The 18,691-nt window shown below is 46.0% G+C and overlaps 1 protein-coding gene across 2 annotated transcripts; it reads right to left on the minus strand.

Moving 5' to 3' along the window:
• SNX11 (sorting nexin 11) lies at positions 705-9,611 on the minus strand. Of its 2 annotated transcripts, XM_005693707.3 has the most exons (7): positions 9,515-9,611; positions 5,996-6,050; positions 5,466-5,552; positions 5,071-5,171; positions 3,709-3,804; positions 3,288-3,500; positions 1,029-2,545 (listed from the first exon to the last, which is right to left on the minus strand). In XM_005693707.3, exons 2-7 carry the CDS (start codon positions 6,035-6,037, stop codon positions 2,272-2,274), a joined length of 813 nt encoding a protein of 270 aa, XP_005693764.1. In that variant the 5' UTR covers positions 6,038-6,050; positions 9,515-9,611; the 3' UTR covers positions 1,029-2,271. The 2 variants fall into 2 exon arrangements, with proteins under 2 accessions (XP_017920429.1, XP_005693764.1); XM_018064940.1 differs by lacking the exon at positions 5,466-5,552 and having other exon boundaries at positions 705-2,545.

Below are 18,691 nucleotides of genomic sequence, written 5' to 3' on the forward strand. Positions count from 1 at the left end.
AGACGGCGCTGCCGAGATGGGGAGGAAACCATCCCTGCTGTTTTTCTGGTAACTCTAGGCCCACGTTACTAGAAAAGCTCTCCCCCTATAGGACATCTCCTTCCATGGCCTACACTCAACTCTGCACTAGACAGCGGCGGGACGGCGCCTGGCCTTCGATTAACTGAGGTCCTGCTGTATGCACTGCTGATAATGGATCGTTAAAAAAGCCAGGAGTCAGAAAGATCGCATCCATGTCTTTGACCGGCTCCTGCTGTCCCAGCAGCCAACCCTGCTGGCAGAACTGGCTGCTGAGCACCAACTCCAGGAAGAAAAGGCATGAACAGAAGAAGCCGACCCAGCTTGCTGTTTTTTGGCTGAGTAGGGAATTGACACAGACCACCTCCGGCTCCTGTCTGGAAGTTTCGAGATCAGAGAGCTTCAAGCACAGCTGGGTTCACAGCTGCACCATTTGGAGCATTGGACTCATTAATATTCATGAGTCATCCCCACCAATCGGCAGAGCGGATGCCATTAGCTTAGCATCTGTCGGGTTTTTGTGAGGGCTGTGTATGGAGTTTTTTTCCCCTTTTAAATGAACTTCTTTTGACACTTTGGATTTGCCTCTGTAGGCTTTCTATCCTCGCCTTGCTCTGCTGCACCATATAAAAGAGAGACCCAGGGGAGGCAGGCAGAGAAGAGAGATGAGTCCCAGCCAGGGCTCGGCATCTGCCTGTTGACAAACTTTATTTCTCTTTCAGCACCTGGCACCTCAGACAGGCTGCAAGGATGGAAGCAGCATCAGGTAAATTATACCTAACAAGGTTCATGCCCATCACTGTGAGAAGAGCTGGATCCTGCCTCTTTGGAAGGCAGTCCTTCCTCCAGTGGTGAACTTGAGCTGCACACACAACGCAGGAGAGCTGCCGAGCTCAGTTCTGAACCATTATTTCCACGCTGATAAATTCATGATTTATGAAAGTGACTACCGCCAGCCCTCAATGCCTCCTCCACTGCTACAGCTTGTTAGACACCAACTGCAGCAACAGTCTTAAATACTTGAATTTTATTTCAGGCCAAAGCCTCTGAACTAAATGCCATGACAGTCCCACAGCATAGGCGAGTAGTAGAAGAGCCCACGGACCGGGTGCGGGGGCCAGGGGAGGGAGGGGCAGGCGAGATGGAGAAGAACCACACACAGATGCCAGGGCAGATAAGCAGAACGCCAGCGACACTCGTCTCCTCCAGCTCCAGCTCTCAGAGGAGAGAATTACTGCAGCAGGAGGGCAGGTCGCCTCATTGTCTGAAGGAAGGCGTGTTGTTTCTCATCTCCATCCCCAGAGCCCTCTCTCCAGGCAGAAACAAAGCCCCCGCACCCCACTGGACTGAACAGACGGCCTCCCGCAACACAGCAGAGGGACACGTGGTGGCTGAAGCTCTGGGGAAAGGGAGCTGTTACTAAGTGAGAAGAAAAGGATTCAAACAAGAAAGGAGCTCAGCTAACCCTGCAGAGAAGACAGTCCATCTCGGCTTTATAACCAGAGAGGCAGGGACAGTCCAGGGTATCTTTTCCAAAACAAAGCCCCCTGAATCGTTCCCTGTCCTTTGGCTGTGACCAAACCTTTCTCTTTTGTGGATGGCCACAAGCTATTTCACAGGTCTCAGGCCCCATACAGCCAGGCCGAGGTCCTGGGATGCGCAGGAAACCCCAATGTCAGGAGTCACAGCACCATTCCATTCAGTGGTTATGAGTGGAGGAAAAGCAAGGAGGTGGGAGAAAAAATATTCACCCCCCTGTCCATGCAAGGAGGTAGCAAGAGGCCAGCCTCCCAGAAACCAGTGCTCCAGGACTTCAGCAAAAACATAGCCAGCTGGAACACAATGACACAACAGAAACACAAGCATTTCTGCAGGAGCAGCCTCTGATAAGGTAGATTAAAATCTGCCACCTTCAGGTCCCCAACCAGTCACCTGAGACAGTGCTCCTGGACCCATTAACAAACATCTAAAGAAATTCAGCTTCCAGGAGAGTAAATTCGGGGTTTGGCTCAGAACCAACAACTCCTGGGTCTTGTGCTTAACTTAAACACCTGCACAGTGTCTTATCCCTATCGAAGAAGCCTGAGGAGTTATGACCAATCTCCACAGAACCAACTTGAGCAGAGGCCATGGTAAAACAGGAAGCGGACCAGCCTCCCACCACCAGCCTGTGCCTAAGCCCGCCTGAGCAAGTCTCCCTGCCTGCATCGCCTTCATCCACCTCTGAGCAAAACCCAGAGCTCCAAGGAGAGCTCACTTTTCCAAAACTGTTTCCAACTGACCAGGGTCCAAAGGCACAGCATGGTCCCCTCCCAGGACTCTCCTCACAGGCTGAGAAGCAGAGATTCCCTCATCAGGTCTTGCAAAACCACAGCATGATGGAGAGGAGGTGGGTGGGAGAGTGGGGCTCTCCAAGGGAGGAGCCTCAGTGTCAACCACAGGAGCCCACACCTCGAACTGGTCCTTTTCTTCCCCGGGAGGCGGTGAGGGAGAGCTCCTCCGGCCTGGTCTTGGGAGAAAGCAACAACTGGAAAAAAGTGGGAAAGGGAAAAGGAGGGCATGAACAGGTAAACAAAAATCAACAAATACAAGTGAACGGACAACAAGGGAGGCCTGTTCATACAAGGAAATAGTATTTGGCCACAGGAAGGAATTAAGTGTTGATATGCCCTGCCACACGAATGCGCCGGGAAATGGTGCCAAGTGAGAGAGGTCTGTCACAAAAGACCACAGGCACGACTCCACCTGTGTGAAATGTCCAGAATGGGCAAAGCCACACACACACACAGGAAGTAGACAGTGGTTACCAAGGGCTAGGGTCTGGGGTTGGGGAGTGTGGGGAGTCACTGCTAATAGGTACAAGGTTTCTTCAGGGGTGATGAAAATGTTCTAAAACTGACCGTGATGATGGACGGCTGCATGACCTCATGAATAAACAAAAACTACTGAGCTGTACATAAAAGGGTGAGTTTTATGTATATGAATATATCTCAATAAAGTTGTCATCTAAGGAAAATGGGGGTTGGGGGAGAGGATAAAGAACAAAACAAATAAGAGAGCCTTTTCTTCTTTCTCCCCAGCTTGCAATAGGAGAGCCATCTCCCAGGGATGAGTCAGCACAGACCCAAGGCCCTCATGCATGGGATGACAGGGGCCCTCCTGAAAGGCCACCAATGCCATGACCTTACTTTCCCTACCAATGGACACCTCACTGGCCCACGTTATAGTAATCCTAGCCACTGGTGTCTCAGAAAAGAGCATTCAGTTACCTCTTGGGCTGGTCTCCTTCAGCCAGGTGAGAGGAACCCCGTCTCTCTTCCTGGGCCCAGCCACAGTTGGACATAGCGTAGCGCAGAATGGCGTCAGAAACGGACACGGAGCTCCGTCCCTGCACGCAGGCTTCTATCTCAGGCACTGAGAGCTGGCTTTGCAGGAAGAGGTGTAACTGGCTGTCTGACAGGAGGACCACACTCTGCAGGACCCTGGGGCAGACACAGGCAGAAGAGCGCAGAGCGTTAGCCTCACAGCAACTGACCCAGCCCCATCCTCTGAGGCCTTCTGGCATGAGTGAGTGCTGAGGGCACAAGCATCTGACACAAACATGTCTGTGTGTTCCTGGGGGCCATTCTGCACAGCGCACACACCCCTGCCACCCCCAGAGGCAAGTGCCAGCCCTCCAAGTCCACTCACTTTTCAAGGAAGTGCTGTAGACCTTGTCGTCGCTTCTCAATGAACTCATCTGAGCTGCCAAAGAAGGTTGACTTGCCAGGAAGTTCAGGTACAGGCCTGTGAGATCACACAATGTAACACAAACCCAAGATAAGTAATATCCCAGTCACTCCAGTCCCTGATCAAGGAAAGCCCCTAAAAAGAGACACAAATCAACACAAATAGCATTTGATAAGAGGGCAACGGCAGAGGGTTAACACCGACTGATGACACGCCTGGTGTCAGGCACTGTGCTAAACGTCTACAAACCTTATCTCATTTATCCTCCTCAAAACCCTGTGAGAAAGATGTCAGCGTACCCATTTTAATGGTAAGGAAATAGAGAAGTTGAGTAAATCTCCCTATGCCACACAGCTCGTAAGTAAGCAGCAGAGCTGGCATCTGAACCAAGCCTAGGACTTACAAACTCCAGGCTGCTAGACTCTCTTGTTTTCAGAACCCACTCCCACCATCAACTACTATTTCAAAAGGAAGAAACTTGGACATGGAGACATGGAGGATGCTGGGTCCTTGTGTGTAAATTAAGGCTACCATCTCCAGTCCCGAAAGATCACGTTTGGAATTTTCTAAAAGTAGTCAGGTTGCAGCAACTCATCCACAAACTCTTCCAGCCTCCCTAGCCTCTCCTGTGAGGCATGGCACATGCTTGAAAACAGCAGGCCAGACTAGAGGATATAGGATCTGTTCAGAGGAAGTTCCGACTGGCTTATGAGGGCCTGACTGACTCATGACAGTGGCCTCATCAATCCCACATGTTAACTAATTGGCTAAGTTGTCAACAAAGTCACCACAGCACTCAGTAACCACACTGTGTTGGAATCACTGTCATAAACTGCCTCCAGTTTTAGGGCTTATCTGCAGCATGTAGGTGAGGAGTGAACAACAGTGCTTGTCCTAAGGCTCTCAGTCTGTAGTAACTCTGGATAAAGGTCTCTACACAAAAAAGAAGAAAGGAAAAAAAAATCACAATTTTTACATATCAAACGGACAGGAACACCATGTGTCAAATTAGTCCAGGTGCTAAAAAGTTCCTGATAACCAGTGAAGCATATTTACACAGCCAGCAGTACCTTTGTTTAGCCCTATGCATATAAAAAAGAAAAATGTCCTTTAGATTTGTTTGGCTTTGTTAGGTCAAAATATTAGAAATGAGAACTCTGTCATTACTTTTTTTCACTGACTTGAAAACATAATTTAAGAACACATTTCTCAGCGGCCTTAGTACCTGTCATGCTGCCAAGTTCTCTTGATTGTAAACCCCAGTTGCCAAGGAAGAACCCAAGAAGCCGGTCTCGGACCCAAGAAGGAAGTAAGAGAACTCACACTAAACCCGCATTTCTCTGGAGCTGCTTTCTCAGCCACACAAACTCCCGGTAGCGGCGGCGCACACAGGACGTCTTGGCGGTAAAGGCCTTGCTGTTGGTCTATAGGAGAAAGCATGTGAAATGGGTTTGGTGGAAAAGCCCAAGTTCACACAAAATCCCCGTCATCCCTCTCACCAAGGACTCAAGTCACCAGGCCACAGTCCCAGTCAAGGGGATCCAAGCAGAGCACAGTGCCACCCAGCAGCCTGAAAACAATTCAGGCAGACCCCAGGCTCTCTTTCCTCTCCTCCTTTCTTTTCTTCTGTCAATACCTCCATAAACAGGTTCTGCTCAGGACTGGCCCTCAGCCCTGAAAGGTATATTGATCCCAATATCAATGTCGGATACACTTACATGAAGGAATATCTTATAATCCACATAAGAATTCCAGGAGCCCTCATTCTGCACGCGGGGGTCCTGAACACGTACAGTGATCACCTCCTAGAGGTAAGAAATGCTCCTTCAGCTTCAACGCAGCCACATAGTGAGGTGGTTCCAACACACGGGCAGCCAGAGTACTCCACTCAATGCCAACTTTCACTCATTTGTTCAATTATTCATTCAATTCAGCAAATATTTATTGACCACCCTCTATGTGACAGGTACCGTGCTTAGGCACTGGGGGCAGAACAAGGACAAAACACAAAAATCCTTGTCCTCGTGAAGCTTCCATTCTAGTACCTTCCGATGAATAGAAAGTTAGTGGAAATGGAACCTCATTTCTCAGTCATGCCTTCACTACTGATCTCCCTCTTCTCGCTTGACTTTGAGCACATCAGAACCACTAAGGCATTACTGTCAGAACACCACCATCGAGCAGTATCTGGCTCCTGCAGAGCCCCTCAAGCTTTCACCCAGATGTTTCCCGGAAATCACATGCTTACCTCCTGCTCTTGGTTCTCCAACATCCTACACCAAAAGCCCATTGGAAGAAAACATCTGATGAGAGACAGGAGATTCAGGATCAATCTCTGTTAGCATGCCTCTACTCTCACCTCTCTTTGCCAGGGCAAAACCCTGAAAATTTTTAATCGACCCCCCGGGGAAATCCAGGCAACTTTTTTTGCTCTTGTGTAAAATTTAAGAGGAAGCAAAAAAAACCCCCCACACAAGCTACCGCACACCGTTGCTCAGTCATGTCGGACTCTTTGCAACCCTTTGGACTGTAACCCATTAGGCTTCTCTGTCCCTGGGGTTTTCCAGGCAGGAACACTGGAGCAGGTTGCCATTCCCCTCTTCAGGGAATCTTCCCAACCCAGGGATCAAACCCATGTCTCCTGTTGCAAGAGGATTCTTTACCTGCTGAGCTTTTGGGGGAGCCCTCCCACACACATGAGCTGGGGGCCAAGCTAAAAGCCCTGAGGGATTTACCTCCCTTCTCAGACCATGGCAGGGACTCTGAACCAGGGGCCACTTCTAGCCAAAACAAGTTCAGGTCAACAATGTCACCTCAGGCAGCCAGAACTGGCGGGCTGAGCTGTAAAACCTTTTCGCCTGAGAACTGCTGGCCCCACACAGCACAGCTCTCTAACTGAGCCTAACATCGCCCCCTCCTGGCTGTCTAGAGAAAACCAAAACCCCACAAACGCGGAGGCTCCTGAGACGTCTCCCTTTGTCTTGCTTAAGCACACCCAGGACCCCAGAGGCAGATATGAGTTGGAGAGTTCCAGGGGCACCTGAGCGGGTTGCCCAGTTGTGACCTTCTCTTAGCTAATTCCATTTCCAGAACCCAAGACAATGGTTCTAATCATTTCCTCTCAACATGCGGTTTGTACCTCTGCCCAAGCACCCCAGAGCCGCACAGGTCGACTCAGGATGTTTTCCGCTCCTTTGCAAAGATTCATTAAAGCCTAAGCCACTGATTTCCCCCAATGTGGCAGTTTACATGCGCAGCAACATCGCCCACTCCAACAAGGGGACCATGAAGGCTGAGGCACAGGGTTACTCAAGTCCAAAGGGGCCCATGATGTCACCTTCTGTTAAAATACAGCACTAATCTTGTTACTCCTAGAACCACTTCAACAGCATCCACTCTGGCTGCTGCCTCCACCCCCTTCTCCTCTCTTAAGGGCGGAACAATAAGGTTTAATTTCCCTTTCCAATTTACCTTGAAATGAAAACTGACTTCAGCCAATATGTACTGCCAACAAATGATCCAGCCTGGCTCCTGGGAAAATAAGACTATCTCTAAGCTCCCCCTGTCCTCCCCCCATGCACATTTACACACCCACTCATTTTTACAGTCCCACAATTAATTTTAAACACATTCTCTTATTAGCTCTGCTTTACCATTAGAAAAGCAGGTAATGAGTTTCCTTCTCCTTTATGTTGTGCTAACACAAGGCTAACATTTCTGGAGGAGAGGAACTCGTCTACACCACAAAATCTGCAGGACACACAGCTTTCCCAATCTTTTCCAGAATATCAGAAGGTCTCTCCACACACAGACACTGCATGCAGAGATGAAGCTGCACGATATAGGACAAATCTGGGCTATACAGTCCAGCAAACTGGAAATGCTGTGATTGCAATGCCATATTAAATAATATACTTGCTGACATTCTGACTTTTCATCTGATGCAGTCACTACCACAAAGGCCCTGAACTGAAAAGTGGGAAATCCCAATTCCATAACAACTGATGTATTACATCCTGGATGGAAGCAGGCTAACGGCTGTAACTGAAGAGAGCAGGTCGACTCACTGTGAACAATTAATCTCCTCAGATTAAACAAAAAATTTTTTTCTCTTCTCATTTCAGGCATTTGGTATATTCCCAGCACAGGAGCAAAATTAAATACACTGAAGTGTCTTTCCACAAAAGTAAGGGCAAGAAAGATGACAATAAGGAAATCCACACACTAAGTGAAGCTCACGAATCTCCAGGGCCTTGAAAAGTTTGCCAAATTCAGGACCATATTTCAGTAACTAAATGGTCATCACTCTTAGGCTCAAGAAGAGTAAGCCAAGGGCTCTGAGAGCAAGTGTCTCTCCTTTCTTTTGGGACTCACACCACTTAGAAACAAACAGCTATAAACTGACTTTAAAAATATCCGAGGGGGGAAAAAAGTCTTAGGACCCCCAAGATGCTATACACTTAACCCTAAGATTTGGAGAAGGAAATGGCAACCCACTCCAGTACTCTTGCCTAGAAAATTCCATGGATGGAGGAGCCTGATGGGCTACAGTCCATGGGGTTGCAAAGAGTTGGACACGACTGAGCAACTTCACTAACCCTAAGATTAAAGGGCACTTAGAAAGCTTCCAATGTAACTTTCCTTAAAAACACTGGACAAACACAAAAACCTAGACTTCAAGGAATAATTTCTAGCAACTACTATTCTCCATCAGCTTCCTCCCTGTAGACCCCACTCCTCAGGAGGAAATGAAGCATTTCTGCCCTTGGAGGAAAAAGAGGAAGTTCTTAATTTTAGCTCTATGATCTGGAAGATGGATCCGTGTGTCACCCAACTAAGGATAGAGTCAGTGGCCCTCTCAGCTACTTATGCAGCGCTAACTACATTTCCTGGGCCCTTTCAATCACGTCTGAAGTTTATTTTCTCCACCTGTACCAGCACCAGTATCTCCGGGGAAAATCCAGTTGTTTGCTATTTATAAAGTACCCTGTAAGGCTTTCCAGTGTCTAAACAATTCCAGGCAGGAATTGTTAGACACTGTTCCAAGGCTTTAGCTCCACAATTTTCACTCCCATTTAAACTAATACTTCAATACTTTCTAAAACTTCAAGAGGCATGTTAAAAAAACAAATCCGAAAAAAAAAAATCCGGTGATCAAAGTATATAAGCCGCCAAGACTCCCATCCCTTCTTGCTCATTCTTCAGCCCTTGGTGCCGGATACCAACTCAAAAAGCTCTCCTTCTGAAACACCCACAAGTAGCAGAAGTAGCTCCCCAGGTCTGACCAGCATCTGCCCGTTCTCAGCCAAGCAGCTCTGCTCTATCCTTCTGTTCATCTGTAACTTGCCACTCTTTCTACTTGCAGCTAAGTAACAAAGGCACCACAATCCAGCGCAAGAGCCTCCTGTGTCCCCGTAGAATACTTGCCATTACTCCTAGTCCCAGCGTTTGGGTCAACGTAGCAAACTCCTGTATTCCTTACGAAAGAGGAGCCAAAGGACGACGTGGTCCTTATTCCCCTTTGCCTACTAAGCTTGGGGAGTGGGAAGGAAAGATGCTTTATATATTTTATAAAACTAAATGGAAAGCCAGGTTTCCTTCCTTGGATCCGGACCAAGCACCCGTCTTCATCCCGGGAGGTGAGGCTGCTCCTTTCCTAGGATGTCCAGCAAGGTCCCCACCTCAAGCACCACTGCTGACGCTCAAATCCATGGCCCTTACCACAGAGTAGCATCCACCGCCCGCGAACCTGTCCACGCCCCCTCACCTGAGAGCAGCGCCCACTCCCCACAGCGACACCGCCAGCGCCCCACCATATAGTAAGAGTCCCGGCTTCTCCTTCCGGGTGAGCGGCCTGCGCCCCGGTGCACGACGGGAGAAGGCTGCAGGCACGCCAATCCCTGGTGCCCAGGGCGCCCCGCCCCCTCAGGCCCTGGCTCTTAGTGACAGGCACCTCTCGCGGCGGCGCGCTCCGCACCGCCCAGGCCCCGGCTGGAATCTGGATCCCGCACCTCTCTCTTGGGGCGCTGCTTGGGGGATGAGGGCGAGGGGAGAAGGGGTTCTGACGTCCAATCCGGAGCCGCGTCCCGCCCATTGTTGTTAAGCGCAGCCAATCAGTAGCCAAGAAGCGTCCCTGAATGTCCCAAAGTGGGTCCAGGAGCCGGGAGGTGTGAAAGGTTAGTCAGCGGTGCTGAGCGTGGGAGAATCAGGAACGTGGGAGCCTCTCTCAGTCTGGAGAGAGTGTCCGTTTGAACCCTGTAAGTTTCTGTTCCCCGGCGGAATTATCAAGGGGTCGCCCACTCAGATTCGAAAACTTGATTGTCCTACCAAAAGCCGAACTGCGGACAGTCCTGCAAACACTGCAAGTTCGTTCACTTGAGAGACAAACATAAGGAAGGATCGCGCAGCTAGTCAGTAAAGAAGGAAGAATCCTTTGACTATGATGAAGATTGTTTTTTTTAATACTGTTAAAATGTCTTAGTAAAGGTTAATTTCAAGGGGAAAGTTACAGTCACAAATACAAGCTCTGGAGTTAGAAGATCTGGACACAATACCCAGCAAGCACTACAGTAACCATGTGGCCCTAAACTGGCCTTAAATCTTTGTCTTACTTTCCTCTTCTATAAGGTGGAGATAGGTCAGAACGTAAGGTGCACTTAAAGCAACTTTTGTCAAACGTTTTTGTCTCAGGATCCCTTTGCATTCTTACAAATGATTGTGGACTCCCAAAGAGGTTTTGTTTATGTGGGATGTTCACTGGATTGGAAATTTAAATACAGAAATTTAAAAGCATTTATTAATTCACCTAAAGCTAATAATGGACTTCCCTGGTGGCTCAGATGGTGAAGAATCTGCCTGCAATGCGGGAGACCTGGGTTCGATCCCTGGGTTGGGAAGATACCTTGGAAGAGAGCATGGCAACCCACTCCAGTATTCTGGCCTGGAGAATCCCCATGGATAGAGAAGCCTGGCGGGCTATAGTCCATGGGGTCACAAAGAGTCAGACATGACTGAGCGAATAAGCACAGCACACAAAGCTAATAATGATGCTTCCCTGGTAAAGAATCTGCCTGCAATGCAGGAGACCTGGATTCAATCACTGTGTTGGGAAGATCCCCTGGAGAAGGGAAAGGCTACCCACTCCAGTATTCTGGCCTGGAGATTTCCATGGACTATATAGTCCACGGGGTGGAAAAGAGTCGGACACGACTGAGCAACTTTCACAGAGCTAATAATAAACCATTACATGCGGACATAATATATTTCATGAAATATAACTACATGTAAAAAAAATTATTGAATGGGTGCTCAATCACTTCAGTCATGTCTGATTCTTTGCAACCCCTTGGACTGTAGCCCTCCAGGCTCCTCCTTGCATGGGATTCTCCCAGCAAGGTTAGTAGAAAGGGTTGCCGTTTCCTCCTCCAGGGGAACTTTCTGGCCCTTGACAGAACCTGTGTCACCTGTGGCTTTTACATTGGCAAGCGGATTCTTTACCACTGTGACACCTAGGGAGACCCTCTGAGCAGAGTGGCATTATATTACAGTTTTGCAAATTCCCATGTGCTTCCCCATTCGTTCGTTGTACTGTTTTTTGGACAAGGAAACCCAGAAAATCTGGTCTCATGCAGATAACACAGCTAGAAAAGGGAGAATTATCTTTAGCCTTCTCTGATAATTGTGGATACTTTTTTTATTTTAATCCAAAAATGTCTTATTACTCACTCTCTGAGCTGTTACATGGGAGCAGGTGGGGTGTGCATGGGGATTGTTGACAGCAGGGGGTCTCCGGGGTTGGTAAATACAGAGCTCACACTGGACACCAGGCTGCTTCCCACACTGGAGAGATGAAGGACTTTGGAGAAATTCATAACTTTTTCTGGAACAATCTGAAGGGAAGTCCTGCTGCCAAGTCTTGGACCCAGCCATGCCTCTTACCTCCAATTTGTGTAAGATGCCGTGGTATCTGCACAGGTGGCCCCAATGGTTCTGTGCTGAAAAGAAAGTTACTATTTCCCAGATGTTGCTAATGGTGGAAGAGCTACAGCAAAGGTTCCGGTGGTGATGGCAACCTGCAGAAGGCTGTCTGGTAAGAATGAGCACCTGTGGGGGTTGGGATGCCAGGGTCCTCCTCCTCAGAGGAAGGGCAGCCAGGAAGTCATGGAGCTCTTCTGAGGAATGTTTTGGATACAGAACTGCGTGTAGGCCCTGCTTGGGATGGGGCAGTTTGCTTACTAACTTGCAAGAAGTTACTTCTCAGATTGCTCAACCATTTCATTTGGGATCATTTTTTGAAATTGAGGGATCAAATTTTCCAAGTGAAAGTTATCTCATTTATCAGGGCCAGCTAGAGACGTTTTTCAGCTTCCTTCCAAACTTGAAGGATGCAGGGAGTGCCCAGCCTCCAGACACTCTTAATGGATCTTGCCCCCCACCCTACTTCTATTTTGCTTTTGGTAGAGACAAGAGGGAAGTTGATCAGGTTAAGGCTAGAAAGCATCAGGCTGGAATTGTAGTGGGACAATCCCATATGGTACCATGTGGTCAGTCTCGATGTGGAAGACACCACTGATGGAGAGTAAGATGCCTGATTTCTAAGGAGGGCAGTGGGTGAAGGCATATGAGCCTCTATGCTCCCCATTCCTGAACAGCTCTTTATTTTCTTTTGACCCTGCCACAGAGCAAGTGGGATCTAAGTTCCCCAACCAGGGATCGAACCCATGCCCTCTGCATTGGGAGCACAAAATCCTAACCACTGGACCACCAGGGGAAGTCCCTGAACAGCTCTTTTAACCATCTTATATGCTCGGGATTCACTGTACAAGTTAAAAACAGACAAACAAACCCTGGCATGGGGCATAGGTGCCAAGGAAGAGAAATATAGAATTTCAGAGAGAACAGAAACTTGCTCTGGACTCAACCCTCTTTTGTGGCAGAAAGAGAAAAGGACAGTGATGCCTCTAGTCTCTGTGGATTCACTGTAGAAAATCACAAACAGATTTGGAAAAGAACTTCACACCGAAGTTTTCAGTAAAAGGACAGATCTTTTCTTCTCTCTGGAGACTGGCTTTTTCCAACTTCAAAGCTGGTACTGGCAGGTCCACCATCAGTGGGGAAGTAGATTTTCTTAACATTCCTCAGGATCATCTCTCTGCTCTGGCTGGTTGGGGGCTCTTGACATTGCCCAGAGCTCTGGAGAAGTGTTCTGAGAAAGTGTATGCTGCTATTGTCCCCTTCGAAATAGGTGAAAAGAACACAGCAGGAGTTCCATTCAGTCTTGACAGGGCTCTGCATTTAGAAGGCGGGTCTTCCTTGCTTCTTCCATCATAACACAGGGGAGAGCTTAATTCTTGATGGGGCAGAGACAAAGCAAGATGCTCTGGCAGGGTGCATGTTGATAGCCAGAGCTGCCTGGCCAGCTTTATAGCAGCTCAGTACTGGCCCAAGCAGGGCTTCTGAATACTCTTATTTGTTACTAGCAAAACTCAACAAATGGTAGTTCCTTAAAAGTTAGTTGCAATGGGAAATCTGAAACCATTTGGAAAATATTCCTGAGTTATGCAGATCTTCCAAATATGTTTTATTTTTCTTGGCCACGCCAGGAGGCATGTGAGATTTTAGTTCCCCAACCAGGGATCGAACCCACACCCCTTGCATTTGAAGCTCAAAGTCGTAACCACTGAACCACCAGGAAAGTCCCCCAGATCTTCCAAATATTGATGCATTTCATTATTCAGCATTTTAAAAATCACATTTATTCAAATCATCAGTAATCTCATCAATCTTGTGAAGCCATCAAGCTCACTGGTGGATACAGCATTTTCCTGTAGAGCAGAAAAGTTTTCCCTTTGTTACTATGTTCTTTTCCTGATCTACTAATTAAACTGAACTAGCATATTCAGTGGAGAAGGAAATGGCAACCCACTCCAGTGTTCTTGCCTGGAGAATCCCAGGGACGGGGGAGCCTGATGGGCTGCCGTCTATGGGGTCGCACAGAGTCAGACACAACTGAAGCGACTTAGCAGCAGCAGCAGCATATTCAAAAGCAGAGACATTACTTTGCCAACAAAGGTCCATCTAGTCAAGGCTATGGTTTTTCCAGTAGTCACGTATGGATGTGAGAGTTGGACTGTGAAGAAAGCTAAGCGCGAAGAATTGATGCTTTTGAACTGTGGTATTAGAGAAGACTCTTGAGAGTCCCTTGGGACTGCAAGGAGATCCAACCAGTCCATTCTAGAGGAGATCAGTCCTGGATGTTCGTTGGAAGGAATGATGCTAAAGCTGAAACTCCAGTACTTTGGCCACCTCATGCGAAGAGTTGACTCATTGGAAAAGACTCTGATGCTGGGAGGGATTGGGGGCAGGAGGAGAAGGGGACAACAGGGGATGAGATGGCTGGATGGCATCACCGACTTGATGGACATGAGTTTGAGTGAACTCCGGGAGTTGGTGATGGACAGGGAGGCCTGGCTTGCTGCAATTCATGGGGTCGCAAAGAGTCGGACACGACTGAGCGACTGAACTGAACTGAACTGAAGACAAAGTAATGGGAGAAAAACCAACTTCGTACTTACGGGAAACCCATCAAAATGAGACCCAAGGGCAAGTTAGGCAATGGAGACTTCTTTATCATCCTGAGATGAAGACTAGAATAGGGGCTTGGAGCTTCAAAAAAGGAGGGCAATTCACAGTACTAGAAGGAGAGTAGATGTTTGGTAATTAGAAGTTTACCCAGTCTTGCTGAAAAAGTCTATCAGGTTAAAAAAAAAAAAAGTTGTCTCTAGTAGGAGCTCTTTTTTAATACAGGCCTCCTATCTAAAGTCTGTTGGGTAGTTGTTGTTAATATTCAGTCGCTAAGTCGTGTCCAACTCTTTGCAACCCCATGAAGTGCAGCACACCATGCTTTCCTGTCCTTCACTATCTCCCAGAGTTTGCTCAAACTCATGTTTATTGAGTCAGTAATGCCATCCAACCAGGCAAAAGTTTTTCCTAAGTCTGCTGAGTGTTCCTGCCTTCAGCTCAAAATAGTCCACAAGCCAATGTACCATATTTGTGGGTGGCATATTCTGCTCTACTTCAGCACAATTTCCAAAAGTATGATTTATGCTTGAAAGCTCAGATTTTATCACTGGCAGAAATACGTTCTTTCAGTCATTTTCCTTGAAGGGACAGGTCCATTTTGCCCAAATATCCAAGTTGAATGACCATAGTTTTTGTTATTCTTAAAAAAAAAAAAAAAGGTATTTAATGAAAAAAAGCAGCCAGTTCAATTCACACCTCTCAGACAATTGCACAACTATAGACTTCAGTAATTAGCAGAGCTGCTCTATGTATATGTCACATTTATCACATAGAACATTAAAAAGATAGGAGAGATTTCATAAAATTAATCATTTGTACTGCTTCATCGTGGACACTCTTAAGTGAAAGTGGACTCTTAAATTGTTTTATTGCATTGTAGCAGTGAAGAATATAAATATAGTACAAGTTGGTGCCACACTGCCTTGATTCATGCTAAGATGCCAGCAGTTTCATCTGGTTTTGTACAATCGGTGACAATACAAACACAATGCAAAAGACTAAATATTGTCTTAATATTATTATGAAAGTAGTTTTGGCCATGCAGACTCCCTGAAACCATCTTAGGCACTCCCAGGGTGTGTGGACTATATTTGGAGAACCATAGAATATATCTGTAGAATGTATCCACTCATTCGTAACAAACACTGAGCCCTTTAAATAGTCTAGGCACTGTCTCAGGCTTTAAAAGTAAGGCAGTAAGCCAAACAGTAAAACACCTTGGCCTTCTGGAGCTTGAAATTCTAAAAAATATAAGAGCTTGACATCACTGCACCATGTATTACTCAATAAATATTTTAAAATAAATTAATTAAATAATTTTCACAAACAGGCAGCGCTCCATCTGTCTTATTTTTTTTTCAACATTAATTTCTAACACTGGATAATGGGGTGAATCCTTATTGTACTTGAAATGCAGGCAAGTCACAGCAGTCTAAGTATTGATCCCTTAAGAAAAACCAGTCACATCAGGGCTCTGGGTGTGTGATTTGAGAAGTATAGGTAATTAAGTCCATTTACTACCAGCAAGTCACTGAGAATCAGTCTGACCAGAAGAGATAAGAGAGATAGCTGTTAAGTATATTTGCCTTTTAAAAGAGAATGCTGGTTAACCCCAAATGAATAAAAATCTTTAACAATAGAATTTCAAGAAGTAGTTGAAATGAAACAAAGAATCTCACACACCATTAGGATGGCTGCTATTAAAGCAAAACAAAAACCAAGACAACAAACCATGAAGGTGTGGAGAAATTCAAACACCTGGGCACAGTTGGTGGGAATGTAAATTGGTGCAGCCGCTGGAAAAATAGTGTGGACTTCCTAAAAAATTAAAAATGGAATTACTAATATCCAGCAATTCCACTTCTGGCTATGTAACCAAAATAATTGAAAACAGGGTCTAGAAAGATAGCTGTATACCATAAAACCTGGAAGCAACTCAAGTGTCTGACAACAGAAAAATGGATAAGCAAAATTTGATATATACAAACAATGGGACATTATTCAGTCTTAAAAAGAAGGCAGTTTTGAGATATGGTGCAACATATGTCCATATGAACCTTGAGAACATTCCAGTTCAGTCGCTCAGTCGTGTCCGATTCTGTGACCCCATGAACCTCAGCACGCCAGGCCAACTCCCAGAGTCCACCCAAACCCATGTCCGTTGAGTCGGTGATGCCATCCAACCATCTCATCCTCTGTCGTCCCCTTCTCCTCCTGCCTGCAATGTTTCCCAGCATCAGGGTCTTTTCAAATGAGTCAGCTCTTTGCATCAGGTGGCCAAAGTATTGGAATTTCAGCCTCAACATCAGTTCTTCCAATGAACACCCAGGACTGATCTCATTTAGGATGGACTGGTTGGATCTCTTTGCAGTCCAAGGGATTCTCAAGAGTCTTCTACAGCACCACAGTAAAAGCATCAACTCTTCAGCACTCAGCTTTCTTTATAGTCCAACTTTCACATTCATACATGACCACTGGAAAAACCATAGCCTTGACTAGACGGACCTTTGTTGGCAAAGTAATGTCTCTACTTTTGAATATGCTGTCTAGGTTGGTTATAACTTTCCTTCCAAGGAGTAAGCGTCTTTTAATTTCATGGCTGCAGTCACCATCTGCAATGATTTTGGAGCCCCCAAAAATAAAATCAGCCACTGTTTCCACTGTTTCCCCATCTATTTACCATGAGGTGATGGAACGGGATGCCATGATCTTAGTTTTCTGAATGTTGAGTTTTAAGCCACCTTTTCCCTCTCCTCTTTCACTTTCATCAAGACGCTCTTTAGTTTGCTTTCTGCCATAAGTGGTAGTGTTATCTGCATATGTCATGGCAATCTTGATTCCAGCCTGTGCTTCCTCCAGCCCAGCGTTTCTCATGATGTACTCTGCATAGAAGCTAAATAAGCAGGGTGACAATATACAGCCTTGACTCACTCCTTTTCCTATTTGAAACCAGTCTGTTGTTCCATGTCCTGTTCTAATTGTTGCTTCCTGACCTACATATAGGTTTCTCAAGAGGCAGGTCAGGTGGTCCGGTATTCCCATCTCTTTCAAAATTTTCCACAGTTTATTGTGATCCACACAGTCAAAGGCTTTGGCATAGTCAATAAAGCAGAAATAGATATTTTTCTGGAACTCTCTTGCTGTTTAGATGATCCAGCAGATGTTGACAATTCGATCTCTGGTTCCTCTGCCTTTTCTAAAACCAGCTTGAACATCTGGAAGTTCACATTTCACATATTGCTGAAGCCTGGCTTGGAGAATTTCAGAACTTTAATGAAATAAGCCAGTCACAAAAAGATAAATACTGTACGGTTGCATTTATATGAGGAGTACTTAGAGTAATCAAAATCGTAGAGACAGAAAGTAGAATAGTGATTACAGGGCCTGGAGGAAGGGAGGAATGAGGGGTTATTGTTTAATGGGTATAGTTTCAGTTTCAGAAGATGAAAAAGTTATGGAGATGAATGGTGGCAATGGTCACACAACAATATGAATGTATCTAATATTTTTAAAGTTTTATATATTTTAAAAATTGTGGAGAAAAATAATTTCAGATAGTGCAGAAGAAAATATTTTTAAAGTCCTATATTTCCTTCACTCCTTAAGTCATATCTCAAAAGCAGCTATCTATTGTACTTAAAATAACTACAGTGTACTGAGGGCCAGTTATGTGCCAATCCCCATTCCCTTTACACATTACTATTAATCCTACAGAAACGCTGCATGTTAGGTCTTAAATAATATTTTGGTATTTTATATTTTTATGGAAGCTGATGCTCAGAGAAGTTAAGCAGCTTGTCCAAAGTTACACAGCAGGCAAATAATAGAAACAGAATTGAATCCAGTTCAGCCTGATACCAAGTCCTTGTTCTTTTTTGTAACATCACACTTCCTCCTTTCCTCACATTCCTTGTGATTTTGGGAATTTCGTGTGACAGATATACTTCCTGCTGGAGCAGTGTCACTTCAAATGTTGTCTCAAGCAAGAGCATTATGACTGAGTTGCCATTACTCTTAGAAAGAAAAGAAACGCTGCAGGTCTGAATAGTTTGAAATGTCATCATTCTTATGGGAAAAGAAAAGAATTAAATCCATTTAATCCCAAAAGACTTTCAAAAAAAGATTTTGTTAATGCAGAAGCTTGGAGGCTTGAGAGTTTGACATCCATCCCTGGCAGAACTCCAGAACAGATGATTAACAAGAGAGCTCTTAATTGATTGCAGATTAGCATAAACTAGCCTGTGCTCTGGTACCTAAAAAGAGAAGGTGACCTTTGACTCCTTTAACTCAGGAGAGACGTAGAGCACCAGGGCTGTGACGGCTCCTCTATTCTGAAATATGCTTCTAAGAGGCAGAATTTAAC

This window comes from Capra hircus, chromosome 19 (genome assembly GCF_001704415.2).
Source record: "Capra hircus breed San Clemente chromosome 19, ASM170441v1, whole genome shotgun sequence".
Classification (NCBI taxonomy): domain Eukaryota; kingdom Metazoa; phylum Chordata; class Mammalia; order Artiodactyla; family Bovidae; genus Capra; species Capra hircus.